The sequence below is a fragment of the Otolemur garnettii genome, unplaced genomic scaffold, assembly GCF_000181295.1.
Source record: "Otolemur garnettii isolate 467f Iridium unplaced genomic scaffold, OtoGar3 scaffold00088, whole genome shotgun sequence".
Taxonomy (NCBI): Eukaryota; Metazoa; Chordata; class Mammalia; order Primates; family Galagidae; genus Otolemur; species Otolemur garnettii.
The window spans coordinates 7,799,420-7,815,168 of record NW_003852483.1 but is presented as its reverse complement, the minus strand read 5'-3'; the positions used below and the strand labels follow the sequence as shown (position 1 = coordinate 7,815,168).

At 47.4% G+C, this 15,749-nt stretch overlaps 1 protein-coding gene across 1 annotated transcript in view; it reads right to left on the bottom strand.

Moving 5' to 3' along the window:
- IPPK (inositol-pentakisphosphate 2-kinase) overlaps positions 1–15,518 on the bottom strand; it is a 58,119-nt gene extending 42,601 nt beyond the window's left edge. Inside the window, exons 1-3 of the mRNA XM_003795041.3 lie at positions 15,158–15,518; positions 4,288–4,335; positions 1,614–1,709 (exon numbers count right to left, since the gene is read on the bottom strand). Of these exons, the coding sequence (XP_003795089.1) occupies positions 1,614–1,709; positions 4,288–4,335; positions 15,158–15,508 (495 nt within the window). The 5' untranslated portion in view covers positions 15,509–15,518. The remainder of the gene's footprint in view (positions 1–1,613; positions 1,710–4,287; positions 4,336–15,157) is intronic.
- Positions 15,519–15,749: the final 231 nt, after the last annotated feature.

Here is a 15,749-nt window from a genome sequence, read left to right as displayed (position 1 = left end):
AAAAAAAAAAAAAAAGAAGGACAAAGGAACACCAGCCTGGCTGTCCCCTCATCCCTCGAGTACCAGACCCTGCCAACAGGTCAGCATGTGAAATTCAAACAGGGAATATAGAGGCTGGCCCCAGGTGGTGTTTAGTACCAAGAGGACTTGGTATCCAGAAGCAAGGTGGCCCTTATGAACTTTCAGGCTCCTCCAGTATTTCAGAAGTAACATCTGAAGGAATGGGGAAAGCGGGCTCTACCCCACTCTGTCTCTGAACAGTCCAGCTCAGACAGGCCCAGACCACCTCACACCCCCTGGGCAGGGCCAGGAGGCAGGGCAGGTCTAACTCCTCAAAGGGGCTGGTTTTGTCTCATCCCGTGACAAAGAGGCAGAAACACCCTGCTATGCCCAACTTGCTGAAACATTCTCTCACATGGTCTTGGGTGGCCCCTGCCAATGTGGCCACACTGGGGCACACATATGCCTGGAATGTGATCTGTGCCCATTTTCCTATCACACCAGAGTCCAGTGTCTGTCCTGTCAGGACATCTTCACTTGGAGCAAAAGCAAGCTTTGTTTTACCCTGGAAGGTCTCTTTAATGCAGAGAGGATATGTCAGTAGGTGATCTTGTGATCTGAGTCCTGTTCTCTGTGGGTTCATTTACTGTGAACCTTCGAAGTGAGTAGAAACAAAGCCAAACCCAGAGCCACAGTACTCACTACCGCAGACACTCCTGATCCTGTCCCTGCCCTTGGAGCAGTCGGCACCAGCCACCCCTGTTGAGACTCCCACATCTACCATGGCTAACAAGTGCCATAGCCACCCAAGCCCTCCCTCCAAGGGCGAGGCCTAAAAGTGACAAGACCAGAGACACTTCCATTCAGAAAAAACAAGTCAAGGATGGCCAGGGTGGCAGCATTCCCAGCAGATCTCGTCTCAAAGAATGGCCTTTCTTCAAGGAGGAAACTGGCCATCAGCACAGACACCATCCAAGGGACATGCGGGGTCTAAGAACTGAATGGGTCTTCCTTAAAAGGGAAACCATTCCCTCCACACATCCCTCATGCCACAGCGGTGCCAAGCACAGGCCAGAAGTAAATGTGCATCCTCAGCAGCCAAGCAGGACTACGGGGTCTGCTGAGAGGACAAATCCAGGCAACAGGCGGCCCTGGGCTGGTGCTTGGGTTTTCCCACAGAATGGGAGCAAGAAGCAGCAATGCCAAGGGGCCCCTCACAGCTCCTAAAATTCTACTGAGCAGCCAGGGCCCTCCCTGGGTGTGGTAAGCAGCCCTTGGGGTGGCCAAGACTCATTCAAAGGTGCAAAGCCGTCCCTTCAGGTTCAGCCTCACGGGATGCTGCTGGAAGGCCCTCACCAGGCAGGAGCCACCAGGAGGGCCAGGCAGAGGCAGGTCCAATGAGAGGAGGTCGCATGGTATCTCTGAACCCCATGCTTCTCAGCCAGAAAAGTGAAACTGCAACATCTGCACCACAGCAGCCCACGAGAGGAGCACCTGGAGACTGACTGTACAGGGTTATCACTAAGCACAAAGGTCAAGAGATCACTGGCAAGTTGGCATTATTGATACAAAATGGACCCATGAATTCAACAACATGAAGAAAAATCACTTACCCCACAATGAACATAGTTCTCCCCCAAGAATTCTTTCATGACATTTTTGCCAAAATCCACTATGTTCTGCAGATGCTGAAATATCTCTTCCGAGGTCTGTAAGAGACAAGAGGAGGACAGCCACAGTTGCAGGATCTCCTAACAGCACCCCACTGAAGGAGGAAGAACTAAAGTCACAAGCAGGGGCACTTCCCAGCCACAAGCAGGTGGCAGCCCTGGGACTCAGAGGAAGGTCTCTCTTCTGCCCTCCCAGATGCCACGTGACTTTGGAGGGTCATAGTCTAAGGCCCACACTTATCTCGTCCCACAGTGCCCCATGTGTACCTTCTGAGGAAACTCTCACATCCAAAAGTTATCAGGAGTTTAGATTTTACACTTTAGTCTCTAAATGTAGAATAAAGTATTGTATTCTCTCCCAAATAGGAGGTTCTTAAAAGAGTTGAAAAGGTAGTAAAGCTTTGAGTGAGACAGGAAATCACCTCCACATCCCTAACTTTCCCAAAGGTAAGAAGCCTAAAGGGTCAATGGTGGCCTACTCCCAGGAGATATCCAAGAAGCCTGGACTGGTGGGGTCACATTGTGCCCTGTGGGTCTGTCTGCACTCATCCAGGGCAGCCCTGGAGGTGCCCAGCACCGCTGTCACTCAGCCTGTATCCCATAGTCCCTGGAGAATTCACTGGTCAACCCAGCTTTGCCCTCACAGCCACAGCATGTGCAGATGTCCTGTGGCTTGTGGAATAAGGTCAGATCATCACCAAGCCCAACAAAAAACCCAGAACACACCCAATGGCCCAGTAGAGCTATGGAGCTTCTGACAAAAACATCCCCCAGGCAACAAAAAATGACACACTCGTCTACACTGATAATGTAGTGTGTCACATTATGCCATAGATGGGAGAGAGAGAGCAAGCTAGTGTCCAGGCAGACAGCTTCATCAGTCCACACAGGAGGAGCTAGCCAGAGCCCACAGTAGCCAGACCTCTGGGGATCTGAGCTGAGTGTGGTTTGGGGGAAAGAAGGGGACAGGAGGCTAGAGGCAGCTTCAGGGACTCGGTGCTTCCACAGGATGTGTTCTGCAGAAACAGAGACACCCATGCCCACTTCTCCTCCACAGCTGAGGCAGGAACAACAGGATGCTGGGGCCTTCCATCCTCCTTCACCTGCACACTTCTCCCCACACTCACCATGGCCCCACCCAACAGCAGCACCCCACGGTCCCCTGCCCTTTATTTTTTGTTGAGACAGAGTCTCACTGGGTAGGGTGCCATGGCGTCATAGCTCACAGCAACCTCAAATTCTTGGGTTCAAGAGATCCTCTTGCCTCAGCTTCCCCCAGAAGCTGAGTCTATAGGTGCCCACCACAACGCCCAGCTAGTTTTTCTCACTGATCCTCAGGCTGCTCTCAAACTCATGAGTTCAGGGGATCCACCAACTTTGACCTCCCAGAGTGCTGAGATTACAGGCATGAGCCACTGCACCTGGCCCCTCTGCCCTCTTCTATGAAGTAAACCCTGTGCTGTGCCCACATGTACTCTCAGGATGGGCTACTGGCTCCACTCACCATTGTCCCCCGGACTCCCTTTCTCTTACCTCTACCCCCTCACACACACCCCTGAGATAGGACTCAGCAATCCCAATTCCTGGTGTCCCTCCTCACAGCCACCTCAAACTTGATCTGCCTGCCTCCCACTGTGGGCAGCCACCCTCAGTCTGGCCATGTGTGTCCCCTCACAGAATCTAAACACAGAGAGTAAAGAAGGGCTGTGGACAACAGGAACCTCCACAACTAGGTATTTACTTCTGTGACCAAAAGAAATTTATTTGTATAAAGCCTTAACTTGGTGGACAGAATCATGGCAGCAATGGTTTTCTGCAGGTAGTCCATGGTATTTACTTAGATGACTCAGCAAACAGAAACCTAATGAGCTACCTGATCTTGGCTGCTGCAACTTTTAACACAGATTGTCTATCATAGCACTGCAGGTGCTATCTTCAAAGGTATAATTGCATAGATGGGGAAACTGAGGCAACAGGTGCCTTGGCAAGGCAAAGCTGAGACCTGTCCTTGTCTTCTCCACAAGCAGGGACCTCAGAAAAAGAACTGCACACTGGGTCAGGGCGCCTCCTGGCTCAGTGCTAAACAGACCTGCCACAGTGATATACAGTGACACCAAGGACCAAAGTGCTGAGGCCTAGCAGATTTGGACACACCACTTCCTACACTAAATGCTTGCATTATATTTAAATTTCTACAATTAGCATTAATACTTCTACATCACACACAAAAAAAAAAAATCAAAGTTTTTCTTTTCTTTTCTTTCTTTTTTTTGGGGGGGGGGAGAGAATCTCACTTTGTGGCCCTGGGTACAGAGCCACGGCATTATAGCTCACAGCAACCTCAAACTCTTAGGCTCAAGTGATTCTCTTGCCTCAGCCTCCTGAGTAGCTGGGACTACAAGCACCCGACACAACATCCAGCTATTTTTAGAGACGGGTCTCACTCTTGCTTGGGCGGTCGCAAACCCATAAGCTCAGACAATCTACCTGCCCTGGCCTCCCAGAGCGCTAGGATTACAGGCGAGAGCCACCGTGCTGGCCAACTTTTCTTTATTTTTTTTTTCAGTTTTCTTAAAATACATGTTATGATAACCAGGCAGAAGCCCATCAATCTTACCTTCTTCCTATTTGGAGGAAACTTCAGAAAACGCAGCACAACACAGCGCTATTGGAAGATAAAACAAAGTCTGATTAGTACTGGCCCAAAGCTTATGCATAGGGGTTTGTGGTATGGAGAAGAGGGATGGATCAGCTTGGAGGATCCTGTCCTCAGCAGACAAAGCCCATAGTGAGGCCCCACAGTAGGAGGCTTGGAAGCCCCTAGGGAGGGGAGGCAAATCGTGCTGGCTGGCAGCAAAACCAGGAAAATCTATAGCCTTTGACCTACCAGGCTGTTCCCAGGAAATGATCTTAAGAATATAATTAAGGAAGCATAAAAGACTTTGGCTGCTTTGTATAAAAACAGTTTGAATTCCAAATAAAATGGAAATAACCTAAATGTCCAATAGTGAGATGTTTAGATACATCAGGATACTTTTCAAACATGGAATACCATGTGGTCATTTATAAGAAAATAAGGAAGATCAATATTTACAGACACAGATGTGCAGTCATCACATACTGATAAATGAAAAATGTTACATAACAGGGCTTAATAAAATGAACCCATTTTCATAAAAAGGAATAATATATACATACACACACGTATAGGCATAATTCCATTTACATAAAGTCCAAAACAGGTTAAGACGGAGACCTTGAGCTCACCATAGGATATGCAGGAACAGTTTCCAAGGAAGGTTCTAAAAGAGAAGGGTCTTGGGATTATGTGTCCACTTAAATTGTTAAGAATTAGGCTATGCTATTATTATCTGAGCACTTTTCTGTAGGTATGTTACACTTTAAGTTTTTAAAATAAAAATGTTAAAGTGTATGATCTCTTTGTATGGAAAAGTCTGAAAAGACATTCAGCACAAGTTTAACAACATCTCAAGGTAGCAATGATCACAATAATTTTTAAATTTCTACTTAATTTAAATATTCCAGGGGCCAGGCACAGCGGCTCATGCCTGTAATCCTAGCACTCTAGGAGGCCAAGGTGGGTGGATGGCCTGAGTTCATGAGTTCAAGACCAGCCTGAGCAGAGTGAGCTGGCCATCTCTAAAAATAGCCAGGTGTTGTGGCACATGCCTATAGTCCTAGCTACTTCAGAGGCTGAGGCAAGAGAATAACTTAAGCCCAGGAGTTTGAGGTTGCCGTGAGCTGTGATGCCATATCACACTCTACAAGGGTGACAAAGTGAGAGTCTGTCTCAAAAAATATATATTATACACACACACACACACACACACACACTCCAGTTTTTTTAACAGCTAAAAAAAATACATTGTACTATAGTCCCAGCTACTTGGGAGGCTGAGGCAAGAGAACTGCTTAAGCCCAAGAGTTTGAGATTGTGCTGTGATGCCATGGCATTCTACTGAGGGCAACATAATGAGACTTTGTCTCAAAAAAAGAAATACATTGTAAAAACATATATTATATGTGAGAAGGAGAATGTGCCTGGGAAGGGAGCTATCCTTTGCAAGGTGGGGAGGTCAGATGCTATCAGGAGTTCTGCAGTCACAGGATAAAACCTGGGCAGGGGTGAGAGGAACCAGGATACACTGGAGAGGGCTTAGAACATGCTAGACCAAAAGAAGCCTAAAGAGCAACAAAGGTCCACAGAAACCAAATCAGTCTCCTCCGCCAATCCCACATGGGCCCATTCAGACAATACACACTACTCATCTTAAAACCTGGTTGTCCCTGTTTGGGCCTTACCGAGTTCCAATTCCTAGTTGGTGCTACGCACCTAGTTTATCACTAATCCTCTGGATAGCTGTCCCCTCCTTAGGCCCCAAGCCTAGACATGTGAAAGCCATGGTCAATGACATGCATGTTGCTGCTGTCCCCTCTCCAAAGTCCAAAGTGGACATCAATCCTCAATCATGGGAACTAACTGGGTAAGGATCATTTTAATAGAACTATAATTCCATCAACAGTCAAGCAAACACAGAAGCTGATCTGTAGAAATGATAATTCCAAACAACTTTTCAGAAACTTACCCTCCTAAAAGTATATCCATTTCTCACCTGGACATGATGATCAAGAGTATGTCTGATCAGTTCCTCCAACAACAGCTGCCAGGCATTCAGCAACTCACTACCAACAATGTGTAACTGCGATTTAGGGATATTAATAAATTTACCAGGGTGAGCTTGGTCATACTTGAAATAAGCACAATGAGAAAACATACTAAGTCCCCAATCGGCATAGAATGACCCACGCTGCCACCACAAAAGCTCTCATTCTGTCATTCCACACCACCAGGGAAGCGCACCTACTCACCCACTAGACTTCACGTATAAAGTCCTATGGCATCTAGAGGAAAGCAAGGTCTCTCCTGATTTTCCAGGGAACTAATAAACTGCACAATAGGCTCGGCGCCTATAGCTCAACTGGCTAAGGCGCCAGCCATGTACACCTAAGGTGGCGGGTTCGAATCCCCAGCCCGGACCCGCCAAACAACAATGACGGCTGCAACCAAAAGACAGCCGGGCATTGTGGCGGGCTCCTGTGGTCCCAGCTACTTGGGAGGCAGAGGCAGGAGACTCACTTGAGCCCAGGAGTTGGAGGTTGCTGTGAGCTGTAATGCCACGGCACTCTACCCAGGGGGACAGCTTGAGGCTCTGTCTCAAAAAAAATTAAATAAATAAATAAATAAACTGCACAATAGACTTTAGCAGTTAAGCAGTCCTGAGCAGGGTGATGTCAGGACAATACTCACAAGCTTTTTCTCATAGCAGGAATCTCCCTCTACAGCTTCAGCAGAAGGAGTTCTGTGGGCCCATGAAAAGAAGTATCAACTACAGGAGTACAGGTACCCCTCACCTAGCCACAATCCATAGTAATACAGCCTCAGATATCCAAAGTTCTATGTAACTGTTCCTACTAAAGGCAGGAAAAACAGGACTTTTCTGTCCATTTACTAATGGAAATTACAGATTTTCTTTGCATTATTATTACACACAAAGAAAGCCATTAACATCAAGTATTAGATAATCCAGTAAGCCATTGTCTAGTCTATCTAGAAAAAAATTTAAAAAAAAAATCAAGTTGTACATCATTACATAAAGAAAAATCATATACAGGTCCCAGGAGAACAAGCCATCAGAATCAAAGTAACTGTAGAGAGCTTAGTGCTCACTCCTTCTTGCCAATAATAAGCAACATCACTGTTCTCATTAGCACTTATTAATATCAATAATAATTATTACTGCAAGTAATAACAATAGCCAGCAAATGCTGAGCATGTCAGGCCCCAGGCTACACTCCTAAGCTCCATCAATTCCAGTCACCTCTCCCTTCAAGGTGGGCAACTCAAGTCCCAGATCATAGAATGAGAAAAGCAAGACTGTATGAGGACAGATAAAAATCACGTCTCAGAGATCCAGGTCTGCCTCACTAGCCAGCCCAGCCTTGGCCTGGAGACAAGCCTGAGATCAAGGCATTGACCCCAAAGATCAGAGCTTTAAGGAAGGCCTGGGCCCTTGGGAGGCTCCCCAACTTTCAAAGGGTTAGTCTCCTTGCTTCTGCTGAGTCACCTGTCATGGGCTAGGGGTGCTCAATGGACAGCTGCTCCCCAGTTCTGCATTCCCAGCTCTACCCTCACATTTCCATCAGAGAGGTTAGCCACCACCTCCATGCACAGCAGCCTGGCTTCCCTGCTGTCACTTACAACTTGATGGTTCAGTCTGAGGACTAGGGTATTTCTTAACAGAAGCCCAAGCCACGCCCTTCTGTCTTGGTAACAGGGAAGCTGAAACCTTGGAAAACCAATTGAGAATCAAGGATTTTAACAAGCTGTAAAAGTCAACCAACAGGAAGAACAAGAGGAATGACTGACACACACACACACACACACACACACACACGAGCATACTAAATAACCTTAGAATGTAAAAAGTTAAGGGATACAACTCATCACTTATAAAAGTAACAAAAAGGCTTGGGGCCTGTAGCTCAAGCAGCTAAGGCACTAGCCACGAACACCCAGAGCTGGAGCGTTTGAATCCAGCCCGGGCCTGCCAAACAACAGTGACAACTACAACCAAAAAATGGGTGCTGTGGCAGGTGTCTGTAGTCCCAGCTACTTGGGAGGCTGGTGAATAGCTTAAGCCCATGAGTTGGAGGTTGCTGTGAGCTGTGATGCCACCACACTCTACCCAGGGCAATAGCTTGAGGCTCTGTCTCAAATAAATAAATAAATAAGTAAAAATAAAAGCAGCAAAAAATACTTTGATAAAAATGGTTCAAGGTTTGGCTCAGCACCTATAGCTCAGCAGCCAGGGCACCAGCCACATACACTGGAGCTGGCGGGTTCAAATCCAGCCCAAGCCTGCCAAACAATAGTGACAATTGCAACCAAAAAATAGCCAGGTGTTGTGGCAGGCACCTGTAGTCCCAGCTACTTGGGAGGCTGAGGCAAGAGAATATCTTAAGCCCAAGAGTTTGAGGTTGCTGTGAGCTGTGACGCCACAGCACTCTACCAAAGGCAACATAGTGACACTCTGTCTCAAAAAAAAAAAAAAATTGTTCAGGGCTTGAGAAGGTCCAAGGCTACAGCAAGAGGGTACATGGCATGGCCATGTGGGAAGCAGTCTGTGATGTATGCCAAGTGGCCTGATCAAGAACCCAAAGTACAAAGACATTGGGCAAAGCCCAACCATATGTATATCCAACAACACCAGATCAGAAAGACCCTGACCACCTTTCCCAGATGTGCATGAAGGATTTTCTACATGTTTATGCTGTATGATTAAGTAAAAAATGCTGCACACAGAAACAAGCACATAGTATTCTTAATCACCCAATAAATGCATATATAATCATGTGCTATGTAACAATGTTTCACTCAAAGATGGACTGTATATATGACAGCTGTCCCTTAAGATCATAATATTGTATTTTTACTGCATCTTTTCTATGTTTAGGTACAAAAACTTCCCATTGTGTCACAACTGCCTACAGTATGCAGTACAGTACAGTAACATGCTGTGTAGTTTTGTAGCTGAGGAACAATGCTACATCATACAGCCTAGGTATACAGCAGGCTTTACAATCTAAATTTGACGTTGGCACAACATGAAATCACCTACCGAAACACTTCTCAGAATGCATCCCTGTTGTTAAGGGATATGTGAAAGTAATTAGAAAAATACTAGAAGAAAGTACACCAAAGTTTTGACAAGTTGTTTTCTAGTGAGGAAATATTTGGTGTTTTTTACTTCCTTCCTTCTAATACTCTACATTCTCAGAGGAATGATGTAATAATTGGTAGTAAAGGGCAGTGCCTGTGGCTCAAAGGAGTAATGCACCAGACCCGTATGCTGGAGGTGGCGGGTTCAAACCAAGGCCCTGGCCAAAAACTGAAAAAAAAAAAAAAATAATAATAATAATAATAATAATTAGTATTAAATAAAAAATTACCAAAACCTAAGACTTTAAAAGCCAGGTGCCTAGACTGGTGCAAAAGACTTTGCCAATGTGAAGCCTCAGAGAGGGACCTTATGGGTGGAATTAAGGATACAAACCAGAGAGCCTTTCAGGAAAGACGAGGAGAGACCTTCTTAGCACCCACAGGGCACTCACTTTGGGGAGGAGGGGACGTAACATACTAAATCAGCTATCTCAGAGACTCCTGTCAAAGGACATGGGCTGAAGTCAATTCTTTCATCAGGGTGAGGCGACAATCCAGGAAGGGGCCCCTCCAAAAACCCCAGAAAACTGAAATCAGCCAATTTGCAAGGGAAGGAAAGACAGAAAAACAGAATGACAATAGGTATCACCCCTCAGGATGCTGCCCAGCCTTCTAGAAGCTGCACTCAGCTCCAGCTCCCCCCAAATTGTGAAGTTGACTCCCAAGAGGGAGCCAGGGGGGATCCCAAATGTTCCATCTCATGAAGCCACCCTCCCTGCAGACCCTCCTTGTCCCCCCCCCTGCTCTGCTCTAGCCAGACAAGGAGGCCACCTGGGGTCTGTCAGTCCCCAGGGCAGGAAGTGTGCAAGTTGCTAATGTGCTGGTGCAACCAAGAAAAGCATCTCCAGGACCCACAGGGCTGAGGAAACAAGGAGGAGAGCTTACAGTATTGGGCCCCTTGTCCAACCTGGACCAATCACATCCTTCAGCTCTATCTCAACCTTACAGTATCTGTCACAGGAGTGAAGTAGACACATGTGTGGGCCCTGGGGAGAGGTCTAGAAGGACAGGCACACTTAAGCACAGGGCTGGGATCACTTCTTGGCCTTTTGGCTAAGATCAAGTGTAGCACAGGGCTGGGGTGGCTCAGGTGATCCCTGCAGGCATGAAAAGTCCGACCACAAGTAAAGAGGAAGTAGGACTGCAGGGAAGCCCACAGTGAAAGTCACAGGGAAGTGGGAGCAAGCCTTGGGGCCCTCAGACTGTCCTGGCTGCATGACACCTGCAAGGTACTAGTGGCTAGGCCCTAAGCCCAGCCTTGCTCTCTGCAGACACAAACACTTCCCTCACCTTTCTGGATCAAAGTTCTCAGGAGACAGAGGGGAGCTGCTGCCCTGACTGAATTCCGACCAAGAAAGAGGAAACGTAGGGCAGGGGAAACTGGTCGTGTCACCTCAGAAGACATTACAGAGAGGAAAGCTAGACCCAAAGCAACAAATGCACTCACATATCAATCAGATAGGCACCATCACAAGGCTGAAAATTACCAAAGGGATACAGTTGGGAAATAAACAAATCTAACCACACAATTGTAGATATAAATAAAAAATCAATAAAGGGAGAGCAACATGTAGAACTCTCCAATGAGCTCAGATGTGACAAGAAATTCACCATGAAAGAAGCCACATCAGCTGTAGTAGCCCTAAAAATACTACTCTATATCTCATATGCAGAAGAGGTCACTGATTTTTAAAAATGCTAGCTACAGAAAGTTAGAACTATTTTAATTAATTCCAAATGAAATTAAAGAAGGGAGTGGCCCAGGGCTTGGGCGTATCCCATATGGTTGGAAAAAACAGAGAACATAATGGGTGTCCAGCACCTACAGTAGGAAGTGTGACTGACACATTACAGGACAGGACAGTTGCTTTCCACTTGAACTATTATAAATAACTGTGTAATAGATATCATTGTAAGATCTTCATTTACATTCTAATTATCTCCTTAGAATGGAATATCAGAACAGAAATTAGTAGATCACAGAGTATAAACTTTTAAAAAATTAATGTTTTTCCTGATTATAATATATTCTAATTCATTGAAGGAAATTTAGAAAATAGAAAAAACAAAAAAAGCTAAAAATAAAGTATGATATTACTACAGTCATAACCACTTGTAACATTTTTTTTCACTTGTAACATTTTGATGAATCTTCTCTCAATCAATTTTTAGTTACAGTCACACTACACATCTTCTTTTGGAATCTGTTTTTTCCATTTAACATTGCCAATATTTCTCCAGATTACACCAGATATAGCATAATTTACTTAATCCATCCACTATGAAATAATCATCTAAATTATTACACCTTTCACGTATAAAATAATGCTATATTTTTAAAAATGAAAAGAAGGCTTGGCACCCACAGCACAGTGGTGAGGGCGCCAGCCACATACACTGAAGGTGGTGGTTCGAACCTGGACTGACGCTAAACAACAATGGCAACTGCAACAAAAAATAGCCAGGTGTTGTGGCGGGCGCCTGTAGTCCCAGGTACTTGGGAGGCTGAGGCAAGAGAATCTCTTAAGCCCAAGAGTTTGAGGTTGCTGTGAGCCACAGAACTCTACCAAGGGCGACATAGTGAGACTCTGTCTCAAAAATAAATAAATAAATAAAAAGGAAAAGAAGATAATCTGTAATACAAACAGAAATCCTAAAACACAGACGAGAAGAGAAACAGTGAGAGGGCTGAGTAGAGTAACTCCTGAATGCTTAAACTGCACACCTCCAAGTCTCAGACAAATACCCTAGGCACCAGACAGGTACTAGGCAGACACCAAAATACCCCAGACACCAAAAAGGCACCAAAACAATTTGTAGACGTGATCTAAAGCTCTCAGGCTCTCAGAAAGGTTATAAAACCAGAACAACTGGAAATGAGCAGCTTTCTTCATACTCTTGATGAATGTTCTTTGTTGGTAGATTAGTTAAATGACAGTCTTTCATTTCTGCCAATAAGAAGGAAAATGTCACAAGAGCTTAGGGTCATGACAGGAGTGGGCCAAGGTGGTTCTGAGGGGGCTTAGTGCCCTGGACAAGTGCACGAATCAGATCCAAACATACCTAAGAGATGGAACAACAAACAAGACTTAAAGTGACCTTCATAAGACAGGATGTTAAGCCAAAACCAACAAACCAAAGGTGAAGGAGCCAAGTGCAGATGCCACACGGGAGAAAAATCCTGCAGGGACACATGGAGGGCAGTACATGGGCTTCATGACCTGATATGTGGCCGCTAGCACAAATGCCTCACCCTCAGGCTGCAGGGAAGAAAGTGTGTACCCAGACGGGAAATAACCCTAGCCAAGGAGTCAGTGCCTGGAACTCCAGACACCCACCAGGAGACCCATCGGGCAGAGGGTCTGTGCCACACAAGGCAAGAACACAGTGGGCACTGGCATCTGGGAAATGGTCAAGTGCACAGCTGTCCCAAATAACAGAATGGGGCCTGACAGGCAAAATCCAAACAGGGAAGCCTGTAAGTGAAAAGATTGACTATGATTTGCCAGGAACACAGTTAAAATGCCTCTCTAAAGGATGGCCTGCCATTAACGTTCCTGCCCATGCTGAACACACCCTCAACCCCTGCAGCCCACGTTTAGCTCCTCCAACCCCAGGCCCCATTTTCTACAAGTCCTGAATGCTACAGAAGGCTCATTCATTCTCATTCTCTCTCTCTCTTTTCACGGGGAGGGTCATGCCGCCCTGAAGATGCCTGCTCAGGGAAGATGTGAAGGGAGGTGTGAAGTTTAAGCATTTAGGCAAAGAAGGATCACCCTGTTTCTTCTAATGCTGACAGACAAAGACCAGGTAGATCTTCTCATCTAGCTCCTCAGCTCTGGTAGGAGGGGCCTCACAGCAGCTGTCTGAATAGGCACTGTGTTTCACACTGGAGAAAGGAAAAGGGCAAAAGGGGGCAGACATGGGACCATTCAATTCTGGGCACAGCTAAGGCCCTCTTACAGAAAGCAACCTTTCCTTCTCTGGAAAAACCTGGCAAAGGTCTCCCTCTCTCTTAGACTGAATGAAGGGGTCTGAGAGTTCTTGGAGTGAATGAAGTAGTCTGAGAGTTGAGCAGAGAAGCAGGGTGTCCCTGATCCCACATCTAGCTCCAGACAGGAAGAAGGCTGTGCACATGCTCAGCACCCATGGGTGCAGGGACTCCTCCTGTTCTCCCTCACCTGCCTTCTCTCTATACCACTGGCACACACCCTCTCCTCTCCTGAAGAACTGCCTTCTAGGGCTCTCCTCCTCAGTCCACAGCAGAGCAGGTGGCCCAGGCTCAAAGCCGAAGCCAACCACAGACGTCTCTGGGCCGCTCAACACCAGCACAGTTCACAACTTAACTTGGTGGGAAATGTTTTCTTATGGTTATTTACAGTGATAATCATCAATTCTACCACCAAGCAGCAATGTGCTTAGTAAAGCAAACTTAGACTCATAATATAAAATGAATAGCATGGGCCCAAGACAGCCTAATAACTGTGACGCAATCACAACAATGGGGAGGGCCATGCTGCCCTGAAGATGCCTGCTCAGGGAAGGTGGAAGACACAGGCTTGTTAGGGACAGTGGGGAAAGGATCCAAGTGCCAGAGGTGACCTCACCAAAGCCTCTGCTCTTCAAACCCTGGCTGTCATTTTGCTTCTAGTCTGAAAATTGCTCCTTCATCTGTCCCTACTTTTGAAAATTAATACACCAGCCCCTGCTAAAAGAAGCCTTTTAAAATGCAGAGATATGACATCCAATCTTAGCAAGGAATTGGAAGATGAGTACCTGTTTTAGGAAAGGATTCAGGGGATCAGCAAGGTAACCTGAGACAAAACAGAGACCCGGACGCTGCGACTCATGCTGCATTATGGCCTCCTTGCCCAACCTTGGACTACACAAGAGGACAGCTTCAGGTTAGCCTTGTCCATTACTAATTCATCTAAAGACCTTAAGCATGCTCTAACCCCTCCCTACATAGCACCTCTCTCTGCCTCCCTCGCACCCCCTCCAACACACCACATTCCTGCGTGGTTCTATCAGACAGCAAAATGTCAAAGAGATCTGGGCCCTCCACACACTTCTCTTGTTGGACTCACCTTGGGAGTCCTTAGTGCAGTTTCTGAAACTCACATTCTCACTGCATTAAGTAAGAAAGGGAAACCCTTCAAATTATAAAAGGTTGAGGAGGAGAAACTGTGGGCGCTGCCCCGTTATTAACAGCAGTATGAAGAACAGCAATTCCCTGGTCTCACGAGGCTGAACTCCCTCGGTGCTGGGAGCAGTGCCACCCAGGGCACTTTGCTTCTTCCTCCAGCGCTGCCCAAGTCCTCCGTCTCCGCTAAGCCTCCGCCCCGCTACGGCCCGGCAGTCGGGCAGGCACTCGGGCGGGAGACCGCATCGTATGTGGCTGTGCGTGGCACGGACGCGACGGACAGGCGGACATTTGAGGGACAGAGAACCAACCCAGGACCAACAGAGGGAAAACGGAGAACCGACCTGAGAGAGGAGGAGGATTTCGGGGGGTATGCGGAACGAACTCGGGAGTTGCTGATGGGTAACCGGATAGAGACCGATCAGGGAGGAGGTAGGTACTGGGTGGGACGCGGAACCGCCCCCAGGGGGCATACTGGTAGGAAGGTGAAGACCTCGCCGTCAGGGTAAGGCCCCGCACCCGTGTCGCCCGTCCGCCGCTCACCTGCGCGTGGGCCACCACCAGGCTCTTGTTGCCTTCGCCATGGTACCCCCATTCATTCTCGTCCATCTTCCCCTCTTCCATGCCCCAGCGCGGCCCTGGAGCCTCGCCGGCCGGGACGCCGAGAAGAGAGCTGGGGGGGGGGGGGATGCCGCCTCGCTGGGTACTAACCACGACCGTCGCGGGAGGAGCGCCTGTCAGTAACAGCCCCCGTTGGACCCGGCCGCTGCGACTCACAGGCCCTAGCCGCCGGAAGCCACGCCCCCAGAGCCTGCCATGGCTGAGCCGGGCAACTTCCGGGTTCTCGCCCACTTTCTGTCCACTAACAGCATCGGCGGGTGGGCTGGCGACCATCTTAGATGCTGGCAGAGTGACTCATTTCCGAAGCGCGGTCTCGGGAACCGGAAAAAAGGCTTCCTGCCTGGGTGCCGGATGTGAAGCTGGTGGGACCAGCGGCGGAGGCTGTTTGGCGCCGGGGAGTGACCTGGCGTTCCCTTGCTTACTGGGTGTCAGACGTTCGGTACGTTAAGTCGTGGGACCCAAGCAAAGAGCTTAGAGTCTCTGAGCGTCGGCTCTTGCTTCTGCAGAATGGGAT